At 53.5% G+C, this 16,270-nt stretch overlaps 2 protein-coding genes across 2 annotated transcripts; one reads left to right on the forward strand and one right to left on the reverse strand.

Annotated features, from left to right (window-relative positions):
- The first annotated feature begins 596 nt into the window (after positions 1 to 596).
- LRRC14 (leucine rich repeat containing 14) lies at positions 597 to 5,580 on the forward strand. The gene is made up of 3 exons (XM_034069078.1): positions 597 to 936; positions 2,056 to 2,694; positions 3,593 to 5,580. The coding sequence occupies exons 1-3, from the start codon at positions 626 to 628 to the stop codon at positions 4,161 to 4,163; spliced, it is 1,521 nt and encodes a 506-aa protein (XP_033924969.1). The 5' UTR covers positions 597 to 625; the 3' UTR covers positions 4,164 to 5,580.
- Positions 5,550 to 10,236, reverse strand: C1H8orf82 (chromosome 1 C8orf82 homolog). The gene is made up of 3 exons (XM_034069085.1): positions 10,035 to 10,236; positions 8,054 to 8,102; positions 5,550 to 6,224 (listed from the first exon to the last, which is right to left on the reverse strand). Exons 1-3 carry the CDS (start codon positions 10,137 to 10,139, stop codon positions 5,749 to 5,751), a joined length of 630 nt encoding a protein of 209 aa, XP_033924976.1. The 5' UTR covers positions 10,140 to 10,236; the 3' UTR covers positions 5,550 to 5,748.
- Between the last annotated feature and the right edge of the window lie 6,034 nt (positions 10,237 to 16,270).

The following is a 16,270-nucleotide window of genomic DNA, read 5'->3' on the forward strand; positions in this document are numbered from 1 at the left end:
CTGTTTTAGGGGTGCTGTGGGGTACCCCATTGATAATGGATCTGGTTTAGGGGTGCCCCATTGATAATGGATGTTGTTTGGGGGTTCCCCATTGATGATGGGTATGCTTTAGGGGTGCTGTGGGGTGCCCCATTGACGATGGATGTTGTTTGGGGGTTCCTCATTGGTGATGGATGTGGTTTAGGGGTGCCCCATTGATGATGGATCTGGTTTGGGGCTGCCCCATTGATGATGGGTTTGCGTTAGGGGTGCCCCATTGACGATGGATGTTGTTTAGGGGTTCCCCATTGATAACAGGTCTGGTTTAGGGGGTGCCCCATTGATAATGGATCTGGTTTGGGGCTGCCCCATTGATGACAGGTCTTGTTTAGGGGTACCCCATTGACGATGGATCTGGTTTGGGGCTGTCCTGTTGATGATGGCTCTGCTTTAGGGGTGCTGTGGGGTACCCCAGTGATAATGGATCTGGTTTAGGGGTTCCCCATTAGCGATGGCTCTGCTATAGGGGTGCCGTGGGGTACCCCATTGATGAGTGTTCCTATTCCACCTCCCTCCTCACCTTCCCCTTGTCTCCCCATTGCCACAGCCTCCCCATAGCCCCAGTGCCATCCCCATCCCCATCACCATGCAGAGCCTGGTGTTCCTGTGCGCCCGCCGCCTGCTCAGCCACCGGCCCAGCGCCCGCCGCGCGCTGCCGGTGCTGCCCTCCGAGCTCTATCCCGTCCTCTTCCGAGCGGCATTCCTGGACAACCGCGTCCTGGCCCTGCAGGACCTGGTCGTATCCTGGCCCTTCCCGGTGCTCAGCCTCCCGTGCCTGCTGGGCCGCTGCGGGCACGAGCAGCACCGCGGTCACCGCGCGGTGCCGGCATGCAGGGTCTGCATCCAGGCACTCATCGCTGCTGTCATGGCCCATGTGGGGCCACAGCAGCCTCCCAGGTACCGAGGTCCATTGGGAATGATGGGATTGGGGGGGGGGGAGGGTTCCCTTTGGGATTGTGGGCATGGAATGGGTTGGGATGGAAGGGAGATTGAGGAGGTGCTGGTTGCAGGATCTGGGCAATGGGTTGTAGGGATCTGGAGCTTGGCTGGGCAACACATTCCAGTGTCCCAGTACACTCATGGGGAGATCTGCATCCCAAGATCCCATCCAGCTCTCCATGGGGGAGATCTCCATCCCAATGATCCCATCCAACTCTCCATGGGGAGATCTTCATCCCAAGATCCCATCCAGCTCTCCGTGGGGAGATCTTCATCCCAATGATCCCATCCAACTCTCCATGGGGGAGATCTGCATCCCAATAATCCCATCCACCTGGAAGGGTTTCCAGTTGGAGCCGTTCCTCCTCATCCCATTCCTTGTCCAGAGCCACTTTCCTGGAGCCCCTTTAGGAATTGGAGCTGCTCCAAAGTCTCCCTGGAGCCTTGGATCCATCCATGGCTTCCTTGGGCCTCAGCACCCTCGTCTTTTCCCCCCCATTCCCTCCTTTCCCCCCCATTCCCTACATTCCCCCCCATTCCCTACTTTTCCATCCCCTACTTTTCCCATCCATTCCCTCCTTTCCCCCCCATTCCCTACTTTTCCCCCCCATTCCCTACTTTTCCCCCCATTCCCTCCTTTCCCCCCCATTCCCTACTTTTCCCCCCATTCCCTACTTTTCCCACCCATTCCCTACTTTTCCCCCCATTCCCTCCTTTCCCCCCATTCCCTACTTTTCCCCCCCATTCCCTACTTTTCCCCCCCATTCCCTACTTTTTCCCCCCATTCCCTCCTATCCCCCCCATCCCCTACTTTCCCCTCCATTCCCTACTTTTCCATCCCCTACTTTTCCCATCCATTCCCTACTTTTCCCCCATTCCCTAATTTTCCCTCCCATTCCCTACTCTTCCCCCCATTCCCTCCTTTCCCCCCCATTCCCTCCTTTCCCCCCATTCCCTACTTTTTCCCCCCATTCCCTCCTATCCCCTCCATCACCTCCTTTCCCCCCCCATTCCCTATGTTCCCCCCATTCCCTACACCCCCCATCCCCTCCACCCCCCCATTCCCTGTCTCCCCAGCGCCAGGCCGTGCCAGCTCCGCCTCTTGGACCTCACCGGCCTCCAGGACGACGCTCCCGGCCCCGACCGCGCTCCGGAAGGGATGAGCCTTTGGTCCGGCACCGCGGCCTTAGCCAAAGCCTGCCTGGAGGCCTCCCGGCGCCAGGCCGAGCACCGGCAGCGCCATTCCAAGCGTCGCCGCGGTCCTTCGGGATGCTCCTCCCTGCCTCGTGCCATCACCGTGGAGATCCGCGCCGACCTCTTCGTCAACGGCACCTCCTTCGGCATCCTCCGGGACGCTCTCCGTGCCACCGGCTGCCCGCTCCGGCTCCGGTGCCGCGACCTCCACGCCGAGGAGCTGTCGGCCGGCGCCATCGTGGCGCTCCTGGAATGCCTGGATCCCGGCGGCGTGCGCCGCGTGGATCTGCGCTTCAACAACCTGGGCTTGGCCGGGCTGTGCCTGGTGGTGCCGGAGCTGAGCCGGTTCCCGGAGCTGCTCAGCCTTAAGCTGCCCTATAGCAATGTGGATGCCCGGCGCCAGGCGGCCGGAGCCGACGCCGGATTCCGGCGCCTCGCCACGCACCTCGGGAAGCTGCGCGCGCTCCGGGAGCTCAACCTGGGATCATCCAGGCTCTCCGGGAAGATGAGGCAGCTGCTGAGGTGGGGGATGGGGAAAGGGGGTGGGGAAAGGGGGGATGGGGGGGGGGGAAGGAGGTCTGGGGGTGGGTGGGGAATGCCACGCATAAATGGAATGGGATGGGTGGATGGGTGGGATGGGGGATGGATGGATGGATGGATGATGGATGGATGATAGATGGATGGATGGATGGATGGATGGATGATGGATGGATGGATGGATAATGGATGGATGGATGGATGATGGATAGATGGATGGCTGGATGATGGACAGATGCATGGATGGGATTGCTGGATGATGGATGTATGGATAGATGGATGGATAGATGGATAGACAGATGATGCATGGATGGATGGATGATGGATAGATGGAGGATGGATGGATGGGTGGGATTGTTGGATGATGGATGGATGGACAGATGATGGATAGGGTGGGATGGGTGATGGGTGGACAGAGCATGGATGGATGGATAGGACTGATGGACAATGGATGGGATTGATGGATAGATGGATGGATGATGGATAGATGAATGGATGGATAGACAGATGATGGATAGAGCATGGATGGATGAAGGAAGGATGGATGGATGGGTGGGATTGGTGGATGATGGATGGATAGATGGATGATGAATGGATGGAGGATGGATAGATGGATGGCTGGATGGATAGATGGATGAATGGATAGATGGATGGGTGGATGGATGGATAATGGATGGACAGGGGGATGGAATGGATGATGGATGGATGGACGATGGATGGATGGATGATGGATGGATGGAGCAGCCCTGACGAGGACTTATGGATATTGGATGAGGAGAACCACCCCGCGATTTGCGTTTCACTTTGGGACCCATCCCCACCCCATTGATCAACAATTCCTATGACCCTGATCCCAATGTCTTTGCTGTCCTCTCCCCACCAGGAACCTGGAATCTCCTCTGGAAAGCCTGGAATTGGCCTTCTGCTACCTCCTTCCCGGCGACCTCACCTTCCTCTCCCAGAGCATCCACGCTCCAGCCCTCAAGAAGCTGGACCTGAGCGGCCACCCCTTCACCGAGAGCCTTCTCCAGCCCCTCTGCTCCCTCTTGGAGAGCTCCCCCTCCCTCATCCACCTGGATCTCATGGAATGCCAGCTCACGGACCCCCGCTTGGAAGCCCTTCTCCCTTCTCTCTGCCGCTGCTCCCGGCTCCGCTGCTTGGGCCTCTTTGGCAACCCCTTGTCCACGCCGGGCCTCAAGACCTTGCTGCGCCAAACCGCGGTGCTGCGGGACCTGTGCCTCGTGGTCTACCCGTACCCGGTGGACTGCTACAACCGGGAACCACCGCAGGCACCGGTGGCTTCCTCTGGCATCCTTCAGGACACGCTGGATGAGGAGCGTTTCACTGCTGTCAGTGCCGAGCTCTGCCGGATGCTGGTGAGCTCCGGCAGGGATAACGCCATGTGGACTGCCAGTCTCTGCCGTCACGGCACCCTCGACTACTTTGCCTTGTGAGGGTTTGGCCAGGAGGTGATGCTGGGTCTGAGATTGGGGATGGTTCCTCCTGGTTTGGGAGACCCTTTGGTTGGTTTTGGTGGCGCCAGGAGGTTCCTCCTGGTTTTGGTGCCGCGTTGGCACCTTCTCCCTAAGGTTTTCTGCTTGTTTTTGCATCTAAGGGAGGTTCCTCCTCGTTTTGGTGCCATTTTGGCACCTTCTTCCTAAGGTTTTCCCCTTGTTTTGGTGGGTTTTGGCATCTAATGGAGGTTTCTCCTCATTTTGGTGCCACTTTGGCACCTTTTCCCTAAGGTTTTATTCTCATTTTGGTGTTTTTGGCACCTACTTGAGTTTCCTCCTGGTTTTGGTGCCATTTTGGCACCTTCTCCCTAAGGTTTTCAACTTGTTTTGGTGTTTTTTGGCACCTACTTGAGGTATCTTCTCATTTTGGTGCCTTTTTGGCACCTTCTCCCTAAGGTTTTCAACTCGTTTTGGTGTTTTTTGGCATCTAATGGAGGTTTCTCCTTGTTTTAGTGCCGTGTTGGCACCTTTTCCTTAAGGTTTTCAGCTTGTTTTGGTGTTTTTTGGCATCTAATAGAGGTTTCTCCTCGTTTTGGTGCTACTTTGGCACCTTCTCCCTATGGTTTTCTCCTCCTGTTGGTGTTTTTTGGCACCTACTTGAGGTTCCTCCTGGTTTTGGTGCCTCTTTGGCACCTTCTCCCCAAGTTTTCCCCCTTACTTTGGTTTTTTTTGGCATTACTTGAGGTTTCTCCTCATTTTGATGCCACTTTGGCACCTTCTCCCTATGGTTTTCTTCTCATTTTGGTGTTTTTGGCACCTACTTGAGGTTCCTCCTGGTTTTGGTGCCTTTTTGGCACCTTCTTCCTAAGGGTTTCCCCTTGTTTTGGTGTTTTTTGGCATCTATTTGAGGATTCTCCTTGTTTTGGTGCCACTTTGGCACTTTCTCCCTAAGGTTTTCCCTTTGTTTTGGTGTTTTTTGGCATTACTTGAGGTTTTTCCTCATTTTGGTGCCTTTTTGGCACCTTCTCCCTAACGTTTTATCCACGTTTTGGTGTTTTTTGGCATCTATTTGAGGTTTCTCCTCATTTTGGTGCCACTTTGGCACCTTTTCCCTAAGGTTTTCCCCTTTTTTTGGTCTTTTTTTGGCATCTATTTGAGGATTCTCCTTGTTTTGGTGCCACTTTGGCACCTTCTCCGTAAGTTTCCCCCCTTGTTTTGGAGCTTTTTTGGCATCTAATGGAGGTTTTCCCCTTGTTTTTGGAGCTCTTTTGCACTTACTCCCCGCTCCTCCCACCTCCTCCACCACCGCATCCCTATTCCCAACATTCCATCTCCAACATTCCTCATTATCCACGTTCATTCAGCCAAGGAATTCCTTAATAAATCCTGTTGTTTTGGAAGGGCTCATGGCAAAGAACCCGTCACCGCAGCGCCTTTTATTGTCCCCATCCCCAAATCCCATCCCTGCATCCCAAATTCCCATCAGGAATCAGCTCTGTGCTCCTGGTTTAAGCTTCTTTAAGGGGGAATTCGGCCACCATGGTGGTGGCACCAGAGCAACAATGGGAATACCGGGAATGCCGGCTCATCCAGGGCGCGTGGAGACGGGAATATCCGAGGATTCCCCAGCGCTTCCAGCCTGGAGCAACGGCAACAACTCCTGGTTGAGCTGATAGCTCCGGCCTTCCCATAGGAAGTGTGTTGGGATCTGCTCCTGCCCCTGCTCATACTGGAAGCTGGAGCTCCATTCCCAAGCCAGCGCTGAGCGCACCAGCCCCACGCCGCCGGATTTGGCCGGAGCCGGATGATAGAGCCGCCCGTTGTCCGGGAATACCGTCAGCATTCCCGGTTGGAATGGCACCGCCAAGCGCTCGCCGCCGCCGCAGTAGGAAAGGAGTTGGGAATTGCCAGGAAGGAGGTGGGTGAAGACAATGGGACGATCCTCACAGCGGAGGAAATTCCGCTCCCGGCCGCAGCGGGATAGGAACGGGAATTCCGCCTCGTAGCGCCCGCTCCGGTTGCGTTCCAGCTGCTTGAAGAAGAAGCTCAGGAATGCCACATCTGCCGGGATGGAGGCAGGGATGCGGGGTTAACACTGGGAATAGCAGGAAGAAACACGGAATAGCGGGAATAACACCAGGAATAGAGGGAATAAACACTGGGAATAGCGGGAATAAACACTGGGAATAGTGGGAATAAACAGTGGGAATAGCGGGAATAAACACCAGGAATAGAGGGAATAAACACTGGGAATAGCGGGAATGAACACCGGGAATAGAGGGAATAAACAGTGGGAATAGTGGGAAAAAACACCAGGAATAGTGGGAATAAACACCAGGAATAGAGGGAATAAACACTGGGAATAGTGGGAATAAACACTGGGAATAAACACCGGGAATAGCGGGAATAAACACTGGGAATAGCGGGAATAAACACCGGGAACAACGGGAAAACACCGGGAATAAACAGCGGGAATAGAGGGAAAACACTGGGAATATCGGGAAAACGGGAATAAATAGGGGGAATAAACACTGGGAATAGCGGGAATGGGGGGGGACACACCAGGAACAATGGGAATAGTGGGAAAAAACACCGGGAGCAGCAGGAACAAACAGTGGGAATAGTGGGAAAACACCAGGAATAAACACTGGGAACACCGGGGACAATGGGAATAGAGGGAACAAACACTGGGAACAAACACTGGGAACAGGGGAAATAGAAGGAACAGGGGCACACTGGGAACAGAGGGAATACCGGGAACACCGGGAGAACACTGGGAATAGGGGGGCACCGGGAACACCAGAAGATCAGGAACAATGGGAAAAATGGGAATAGAAGGAACACGGGGAACACTGGGAACAGGGGGTCGGGAAGCTGATGGAGGAGGGATGGAAGCACCGGGAAGCGACAATGGGAAGTGGTGGATTCCCAACCCCCCCTGGTCACTGCTGCCATGGGATGGGATCCCAATTTCAGGATGAGATCCCAGTTAAGGATGGATGGGATCCTGGTTATTGGATTGCAAGGATGAGATCCCAACTAATGATAGCAGCCGGATTTTAAGGACCAGCTCCCAGTTAAGGATGAGATCCCAGTTAAGGATGGGATCCTGATTAAGGATTGGATCCTGATTTAGGATGGGATCCCAGTTAAGGATGGGATCCTGATTAAGGATCAGATCCCAGTTAAGGATGAGATCCCAGTTAAGGATCGGATCCTGATTAAGGATTGGATCCTGATTTAGGATGGGATCCCAGTTAAGGATGGGATCCTGATTAAGGATCAGCTCCCAGTTAAGGATGGGATCCCAGTTAAGGATGGGATCCTGATTAAGGATTGGATCCTGATTTAGGATGGGATCCCAGTTAAGGATGGGATCCTGATTTAGGATGGGATCCTGATTTAGGATGGGATCCTGATTAAGGATCAGATCCCAGTTAAGGATGAGATCCCAGTTAAGGATTGGATCCTGATTAAGGATGGGATCCTGATTAAGGATCAGATCCCAGTTAAGGATAAGATCCCAATTAACAACTGGATTTTAAGGATCAGATCCCACTTAAAGCTTAGATCCCGAATAAGGATTGGGATCTGTATTAAAGATAGGCTCCCGATTAAGGATGGAATCAGAAGGATTGGATCCCGATGAAGGATTGGATCCCAATGGAATATTCCCAACACGGATGAGATCCCAGTTAAGGACTGGATCCCATTTAAAGGCTGGATCTTCCTTAAGGATCCAATCTCATGGATGAGATCCTGATGGAGGATCAGATCCCAGTCAAATACTGGATCCTGATCCAGGACTGGATCCCAAATAAGGCTGAGATTCCCGATCTCAGGAAGAGGCTCCTTTTGGGGTGAATTTGGGTGGTTTTGGGTCCCGGTACCTTTGAAGCAGGTGATGAAATTCTTCACTTTGCTGTCATCCAGGAAAAGCTGTTGGAAAAGTGGGAAAAAGCCTTGGAATCCCAAAGGATTCCCAGGGGGTGGCCTGGGATCCCTCTGGGATCTGTTCGGGATCCATCCGGGATCTGCCATGGATCCACGTGGGTTCTGTCCCATTGGGATCTCTGCAGGAGCCACCCCATTCCCAGCATCCCAAGGCCGGTACTGGCCTTTTGGGATCCAACCGGGATCTGTTGTGGATCCGGTTCCCCCCCACCAAAGACATGCTCCCTGTTCCTGGTGTTCCCTCTATTCCCAGTTTTCCCATCATTCCTGATGTTCCCGGTGCCCCCCTATTCCCAGTGTTCTCCCGGTGTTCCCTGTATTCCCTCTGTTCCCGGTGTCCCCCCTGTCCCCTCTGTTCCCGGTGTGCCCCTGTTCCCTCTGTTTCCCCTGTTCCCATAGTTCCCTGTATCCTCCCTGTTCCCATTGTTCCCAGTGTTTGTTCCCAGTGTTTGTTCCCGGTATTTGTTCCCTCTATTCCCATTGTCCCCGGTGTTTATTCCTGGTGTTTTCCCACTATTCCCACTGTTTGTTCCCGCTGCTCCCGGTGTTTCTTCCCACTATTCCCATTGTTCCTGGTGTGTCCCCCCCTGTTCCCGCTATTCCCACTGTTTATTCCCGCTATTTATTCCTGCCGTTTTCCCACTATTCCCGGTGTTTTCCCGCTATTCCCACTGTTTATTCCCGGTGTTTTCCTGTTGTTCCCTGTGTTTATTCCCTCTATTCCCGGTGCTTATTCCCGGTGTTTAGTCCGTGTATTCCCTGTGTTTATTCCCGTTATTCCCGGTGTTAATTCCTGGTGTTCCCGGTATTTATTCCCAGTATTTATTCTTGGTGTCTGTTCCCGTCACTCCCGGTGTTTATTCCCGATGTTTATTCCCATTATTCCCGTTGTTCATTCCCACTGTTTATTCCTCGTGTTCATTCCCGGTGTTTATTCCCTCTATTCTCGGTGTTTATTCCCATTATTCCCGTTATTCCCACTGTTTATTCCCGGTGTTTATTCCCTCTATTCCCAGTGTTTGTTCCTGTTATTCCCGTTATTCCCACTCTTTATTCCCGGTGTTTATTCCCGTTATTCCCAGTGTTTATTCCCGGTGTTTATTCCCTCTATTCCCGGTGTCTAGTCCTGCTGTTTATTCCCGCTGCTTATTCCCTCTATTCCCGGTGTTTATTCCCTGTATTCCCGGTGTTTCCCCATTATTCCCACTGTTTATTCCCGTTATTCCCTGTGTTTGTTCCCATTATTCCCTCTATTCCCACTGTTTATTCCCTCTATTCCCAGTGTTCAGTCCCTCTATTCCCTCTATTCCTGTTGGTTATTCCCTCTATTCTCACTGTTTATTCCCCCTATTCCTGATGTTTATTCCTGCTATTCCCAGTGTTTTCCCTCTATTCCCAGTGTTTATTCTCTCTATTCCCAGTGTTTATTCCCATTATTCCCAGTGTTTATTCCCTCTATTCCCGGTGTTTTCCCTCTGTTCCCGGTGTTTATTCCCATTATTCCCAGTGTTTATTCCCCCTATTCCCGGTGTTTATTCCCGGTGTTTATTCCCGGTGTTTATTCCCTCTATTCCAGGTGTTTTCCCTCTATTCCCAATGTTTATTCCCTCTATTCCCGGTGTTTATTTCCTGTATTCCCGGTGTTTCCCCGTTATTCCCACTGTTTATTCCCGTTATTCCCTGTGTTTGTTCCCATTATTCCCGTTATTCCCTGTGTTTGTTCCCATTATTCCCGTTATTCCCGGTGTTCTCCCTCTATTCCCAGTGTTTATTCCCGGTGTTTATTCCCACTGTTTATTCCCGTTATTCCCAGTGTTTATTCCCTGTGTTTATTCCCACTATTCCCGATGTTTATTCCCGTTATTCCCGTTATTCCCGGTATTCATTCCCGTTATTCCCGTTGTCCATCCCCGGTACCTGCCCCTGGTGATCCAGGTAATAGAAGTACTCGCGCATGCGCGGTTCGGGGCTCTGCCCCTGCCGGTACCCGGCCCGGACCCGCAGCGCCGGCAGCAGCCGCATCCCGGAACCGGAAGTGGAGCCGGAACCGGAAGTGGAGCGGGCCCGAGCCCGGTAACGACCTCGGGACTGGAGCAGAGCCTGGCGGCGGAACCGGAAGTGGAACCGGAAGTGGAGGGGACCGGTACGAGCGTTGCACCGCTCCGGGCGGAAACAGTGAACGGGAGGAGGGGCCGATAGAGGAGAGAACATGGAGATCAATAGAGACACATAGAGACCCGTAGAGACCCATAGAGGCCCTATAGAGACCCCATAGAGATCCATAGATAACCATAGAGACCCATAGGAACCCATAGGGACCCATAGAAACCATAGAGACCCGTAGGGACCCATAGAGACCCCATATAGACCCATAGAGGCCCCATAGAGACCCCATAGAGATCCATAGAGACCCCATAGAGACCATAGAGACCCATAGAGACCTCATAGAGACCTCATAGAGACCATAGAGACCATAGAGACCATAGAGACCCATAGAGACCTATAGGGACCCCATAGAGAGCCACAGAGACCCACAGAGACCCCATAGAGACCATAGAGACCCATAGAGACCCCATAGAGACCCATAGGGACCCCATAGAGACCTCATAGAGACCCATAGGGACCCATAGAGACCCCATAGAGACCCATAGAGACCTCATAGAGACCCATAGGGACCCATAGAGACTCCACAGAGACCCCATAGAGACCCATAGAGACCCCATAGAGACCCATAGAGACCTTATAGAGACCCCATAGAGACCCTATAGAGACCTCATAGAGACCCATAGAGACCCCATAGAGACTCATGGAGACCCCATAGAGACCCTATAGAGACCCATAGAGACCCATGGAGACCCCATAGAGACCCATAGAGACCCCATAGAGACCCTATAGAGACCTCATAGAGACCCATAGAGACCACATAGAGACCCATAGAGACCCATAGAGACCCATAAAGACTCATAGAGACTCACAGAGACCTGCCTGCTCCTATACACAACCATCCAACCCTATAGGCACCCATACAAGCTATAGACACCCATGCAACCCTATAGACACCCATGTAACCCTAAGACACCCATATACCCCTATAGGCTCCCATGTCCCCTATAGACACCCATGTAACTCTATAGACACCCATGTAACCCCATAGACACCCACGTAACCATATAGACACCAATGTACACCTATAGACACCCATGTCCCCTATAGACGTCTGTCCCCCTTATATTCACCCACCTGCTCCTATAGACACCCGTGCGTCCCTGTAGACCCCCATATTTCCCTATAGACACCCACAGCCTGTGTAGATATCCTTACCCCTATAAGCACTTGTATAGACACCCACCTGCTCCTATAGCCACCATATACCCCTATATATACATACACACCCATACCCCATATAGACTCCCATGCACCCCTATAGACACCCCTATAGACACCCATCCTCCCTACAGACACCCACGTACCTCTTATATACGCCCATGTGCCCTATAGAGACCCTATAGAGACCCCCCTATAGACACCCACCCGGTCCTATAGACACCTATATACCCTTATAGACACCCATACCCCATGCAGACACCCATACTCCCTATAGACCTCCATATACCCCTAGAGACTCCATACCCCCTATAGGCTTCTATATACCCCTATAGACCCCATACCCCTTATAGAAACCCCCATAGGCCCCAAGTACCCCCTATAGACCCCATACACCCTATAGACCCCCATGCACCTATATAGACCTCCATGCACCCCACAGACACACCTATATACCCCAATGCCCCTATAGAATCCCATGTAACCCTCTAGGTCCCATGCCCCTTATAGATACCCCTTAAGACCCCCATGTACCCATATAGACCCCATACCCTATAGAGACACCCCTATAGACACCCATATATTCCCTATAGAACCCCGTGTACCCCTATAGACCACATGCCCCTTATAGACACCCCTATAGACACTCATACCCCTATAGACCCCCATGTACCCCTATAGGCCCCATACCCCCTATAGACCCCCATGTACCCCTATAGGCCCATACCCCCTATAGATACCCCTCTATATCCCCATGTACCCCTATAGGCCCTATACCCCCTACAGACCCACACAATAGACCCCCATGTACCCCTATAGGCCCATATCCCCTATAGACCCCCTATAGACCCCCATGTACCCCTATAGACTCCCATACGCCCTATAGATACCCCTATAGACCCCATATACTCCTATAGACTCCCATACCGCTATAGACCACTATGTACCCCTATAGACCTCATAGGCCCTATAGACACCCATGTACCCCTATAGGCCCCATATCCCTAGAGACCCCCATGTACCCCATAGGCACACCTATAGACCCCAATGCCCCTACAGACCCCCATGTACCCCTATAGACCTCTTGCCCCTTATAGATAACCCTATAAACCCCCATGTACACCTATAGGCCCAATACCCCCTATAGACCCCCCTATAGACCCTCATATACCCCTATAGGCCCCATACCCCCTATAGACCCCCATGTACCCCTATAGGCCCCATACCCCCTATAGACCCCCCTATAGACCCCCATATACCCCTGTAGGCCACATACCCCCTATAGACCCCCATGTACCCCTATAGACTCCCCCTATAGACCCCCATCTAACCCTATAGGCTCGATACCCCCTATAGACCCCCTATAGACCCCCATGTACCCCTATATGCCACATACTCCCAATAGACCCCCATATACCTCTATAGACTCCCATACCCCCTATAGACCCCCATGAACCCCTATAGGCCCCATACCCCTATAGACCCCCCTATAGACTCCCATGTACCCCTATAGGCCCCATACCCCCTATAGACCCCCTTATAGACCCCCATGTACCCCTATAGGCCCCATACACCTATAGAGCCCCTATAGACCCCCCATGTACCCCCATAGGCCCCATGCCACCTATAGAACCCCTTATAGACACCCATGTACCCCTATAGACCCCCATGTACCCCTATAGACTCCCATGTACCCCTATAGGCCCCATACCCCTATAGACCCCCATGTACCCCTATAGGCCCCACACCCCCTATAGACCCCCCCTATAGACCCCCATGTACCCCTATAGGCCCCACACCCCCTATGGACCCCCCTATAGACCCCCATGTACCCCTATAGGCCCCATACCCCCTATAGACCCCATGTACCCCTATAGGCCCCATACCCCCTATAGACCCCCATGTACCCCTATAGGCCCCATACGCCCTATAGACCTCCATGTACCCCTATAGACCCCCATGCCCCCCCCATGCCAGCCCGCCGGGTTGGGGAGGGGTCCGTGTTCCTCCATCACCGACTTTATTAATGAATATTAATGAACCCTCATTAATTATTCATGATTTGTCCATCAGCTTCCGCCGTTTAATAATAATAACAATAATTCTCGTCATAAATAAGCCCAAACCCTAAAAAAAAACCAGTAACGGAAATGGGGCAAAAAGAGGCGAAAATGGGCAAAAAAAACAAAAAAAAAAGACTGGAAATGACCAAAAATAAGAAAAAAAAATAGGAATTTAAACCCGAAATTAATTAATTTAATTAATTCATAAGGGGGGGAGGGGAAATGGGATCACCCCCTCCCCTCCCCCCCCCATCATCACCCCTCCCCCCCCCCAGGTGCCTGGCAGTGAGTGGAGCTGGGAGGTAGAGTGGGGGAGGGGCCACCCCCCTCCCCCACCTCACCTATGGGGCACCTCTGTCTATGGGGCACTCCCTTCTATGGGGCACCTCCATCTATGGGGCACCCACATATATGGGGCACACCCCCCCCGTATGGCTTCAAATGGAGGGGGTGGTGAAGGGAGCTCTTGGTGCTGATGGGTGGCCCCTTGGCAACCGTTGGGTGCTGATTGAAGCCATTGGGTGCTGTTCAACTCATTGGGTGCTGCTCAACCCATTGGGTGCTCTTCAAACCCATTGAGTGCTGCTCAACTCATTGGGTGCTCCTCAACTCATTGGGTGCACCTCAACTCATTGGGTGCTCCTCAACCCATTGGGTGCTGCTCAACTCACTGGGTGCTGCTCAACTCATTGGGTGCTCCTCAACTCATTGGGTGCTGCTGAAACCCATTGGGTGCTGATTGAACCCATTGGGTGCTGCTCAAACCCATTGGGTGCTGCTCAACCCATTGGGTGCTCCTCAACTCATTGGGTGCTGTTCAACTCATTGGGTGCTGATTGAAGCCATTGGATGCTCCTCAAACCCATTGGGTGCTGCTCAAACCCATTGGGTGCTGCTCAAACCCATTGGGTGCTCCTCAACTCATTGGGTGCTGCTCAACCCATTGGGTGCTGATTGAACCCATTGGGTGCTGGTCAAACCCATTGGGTGCTGCTCAACCCACTGGGTGCTGCTCAACCCATTGGGTGCTCCTCAGACCCATTGGGTGCAACCACCACCACCCACTGGGTGCCCCCCATGGTTCTGCTTCACCCCAGGTGGAGCTGAAGGCACTTGGGGGGCGGCCGTGGGGAAGGAATGGGAAGGGGGGGGTGGATGAGGGTGCTGGGGGGGCTGGAGATGCTGGGCACCAAGATGGGTCCTGGAGGGGCAGGAGGAGATGATGGGCACCAAGATGGGTCCAGCAGGATCAAGCACATGATGGGCACCAGGATGGTTTATACAGGACCAGGAGGAGATGATGGGCACCAAGGTGGGTCCAGGAGAAGCAGTAGATGGGTCCAAGACCAAGATGGGTCAGGCAGGGCCAAGCAGAGATGATGGGCACCAAGATGGTTTATGTAGGACCAGGAGGAGATGATGGGTGCCAGGATGGGTCCAGAGGGAGCAGGAGGAGATGATGGGCACCAAGGTGGGTCCAGAAGGAGATGATGGGCACCAAGATGGTTTATGTAGGACCAGGAGATGATGGGATCCAAGATGGGTCCAGGAGATGATGGGTGTCAAAATGTGTCTATCAAGGCCAAGCAGATGATGGTTGCCAAGATGAGGTGGCCAGAAGCATGAGGAGATGATGGGCACCAAGATGGGTTCAGCAGGACCAGGAGGTGTTGGGATCCAAGATGGTTTATGCAGGACTAGGAGATGATGGGCACCAAGATGGTTTATGTAGGACCAGGAGGAGCTGATGGGCTCCAAGATGGGTCCAGCAGGACCAGGAGGAGATGATGGGCACCAAGATGGGTCCAGCAGGACCAAGTGGAGATGATGGGCACCAAGATGGGTCCAGAAGCAGTAGATGGTGGCTGCTAAGATGCGTCCAGCAGGGGGAGATAAAAGGGACCAAGATGGGTTCCCCAGAGCGAAGCAGGAGAGATGATGGGCACCAAGATGGATCCAGAAGGGTTAAGCAGAGATGATGGGCACCAAGATGGGTCCAGCTGAGATGATGGGCACCACAATGAGTTGGGCAGGACCAGGAGGAGATGATGGGCACCAAAAGAGGTCCAGAAGTCCAGGGAGATGCTGGGTGCCAAACTGGGTCCAGCAGGAGCAGGAGGTGATGATGGGCACCAAGATGGGTCCAGGAGGAGATGCTGGGGGTCAGGATGGGTCCAGGAGCAGGAGGTGATGATGTGGGTCAGGATGGGTCCTTCAAGGCCAGGAGCAGATGATGGGTCCCAGGATGGGTCCAGCAGACACCGTGGGTGCTCAGCCAGGTCCTTTGGGTGCCAACACGTGGTGATGTGGGATGGTCACCATGATGTGCGTAGGGTGAGACCTGCCCACCAGCTCCTCCAGCACCCAAAGGTGGGCACCCGGCCTCAATGAGCCACCCAAAGGGACCCCAGCACCTAAAGCCCCCCCCCCCCAGCACCACCCTTGGGTGCACCCAGCTCTGGTTGTGCCAATGGTCTCGTTCCCTATGGGCTGTGCCCTCCTGGTCCCTCTGGTGCCACCTTCTCCATGGGCTCAGCTCAGCACCTGGAGGCCCTCCCTGCCCCACGGCTGCCCCACAGCTCTGCTCCCAACCAGCCCCCCAACCCCAACATCGATGGGGATGGACCCCAACCCTGCTCAGATGCCACCCAGGACCACACAGGATGGATGGAAGCGTTGCCCATGGGATGCTCCTCACTTGTCCCATGGGTGCCACCATCCCTTGGTGACCCCACCATGGCCATCCCTTGGAGACCCCACCATTGC

The sequence above is a fragment of the Melopsittacus undulatus genome, chromosome 1 (assembly GCF_012275295.1).
Source record: "Melopsittacus undulatus isolate bMelUnd1 chromosome 1, bMelUnd1.mat.Z, whole genome shotgun sequence".
Classification (NCBI taxonomy): Eukaryota; Metazoa; Chordata; class Aves; order Psittaciformes; family Psittaculidae; genus Melopsittacus; species Melopsittacus undulatus.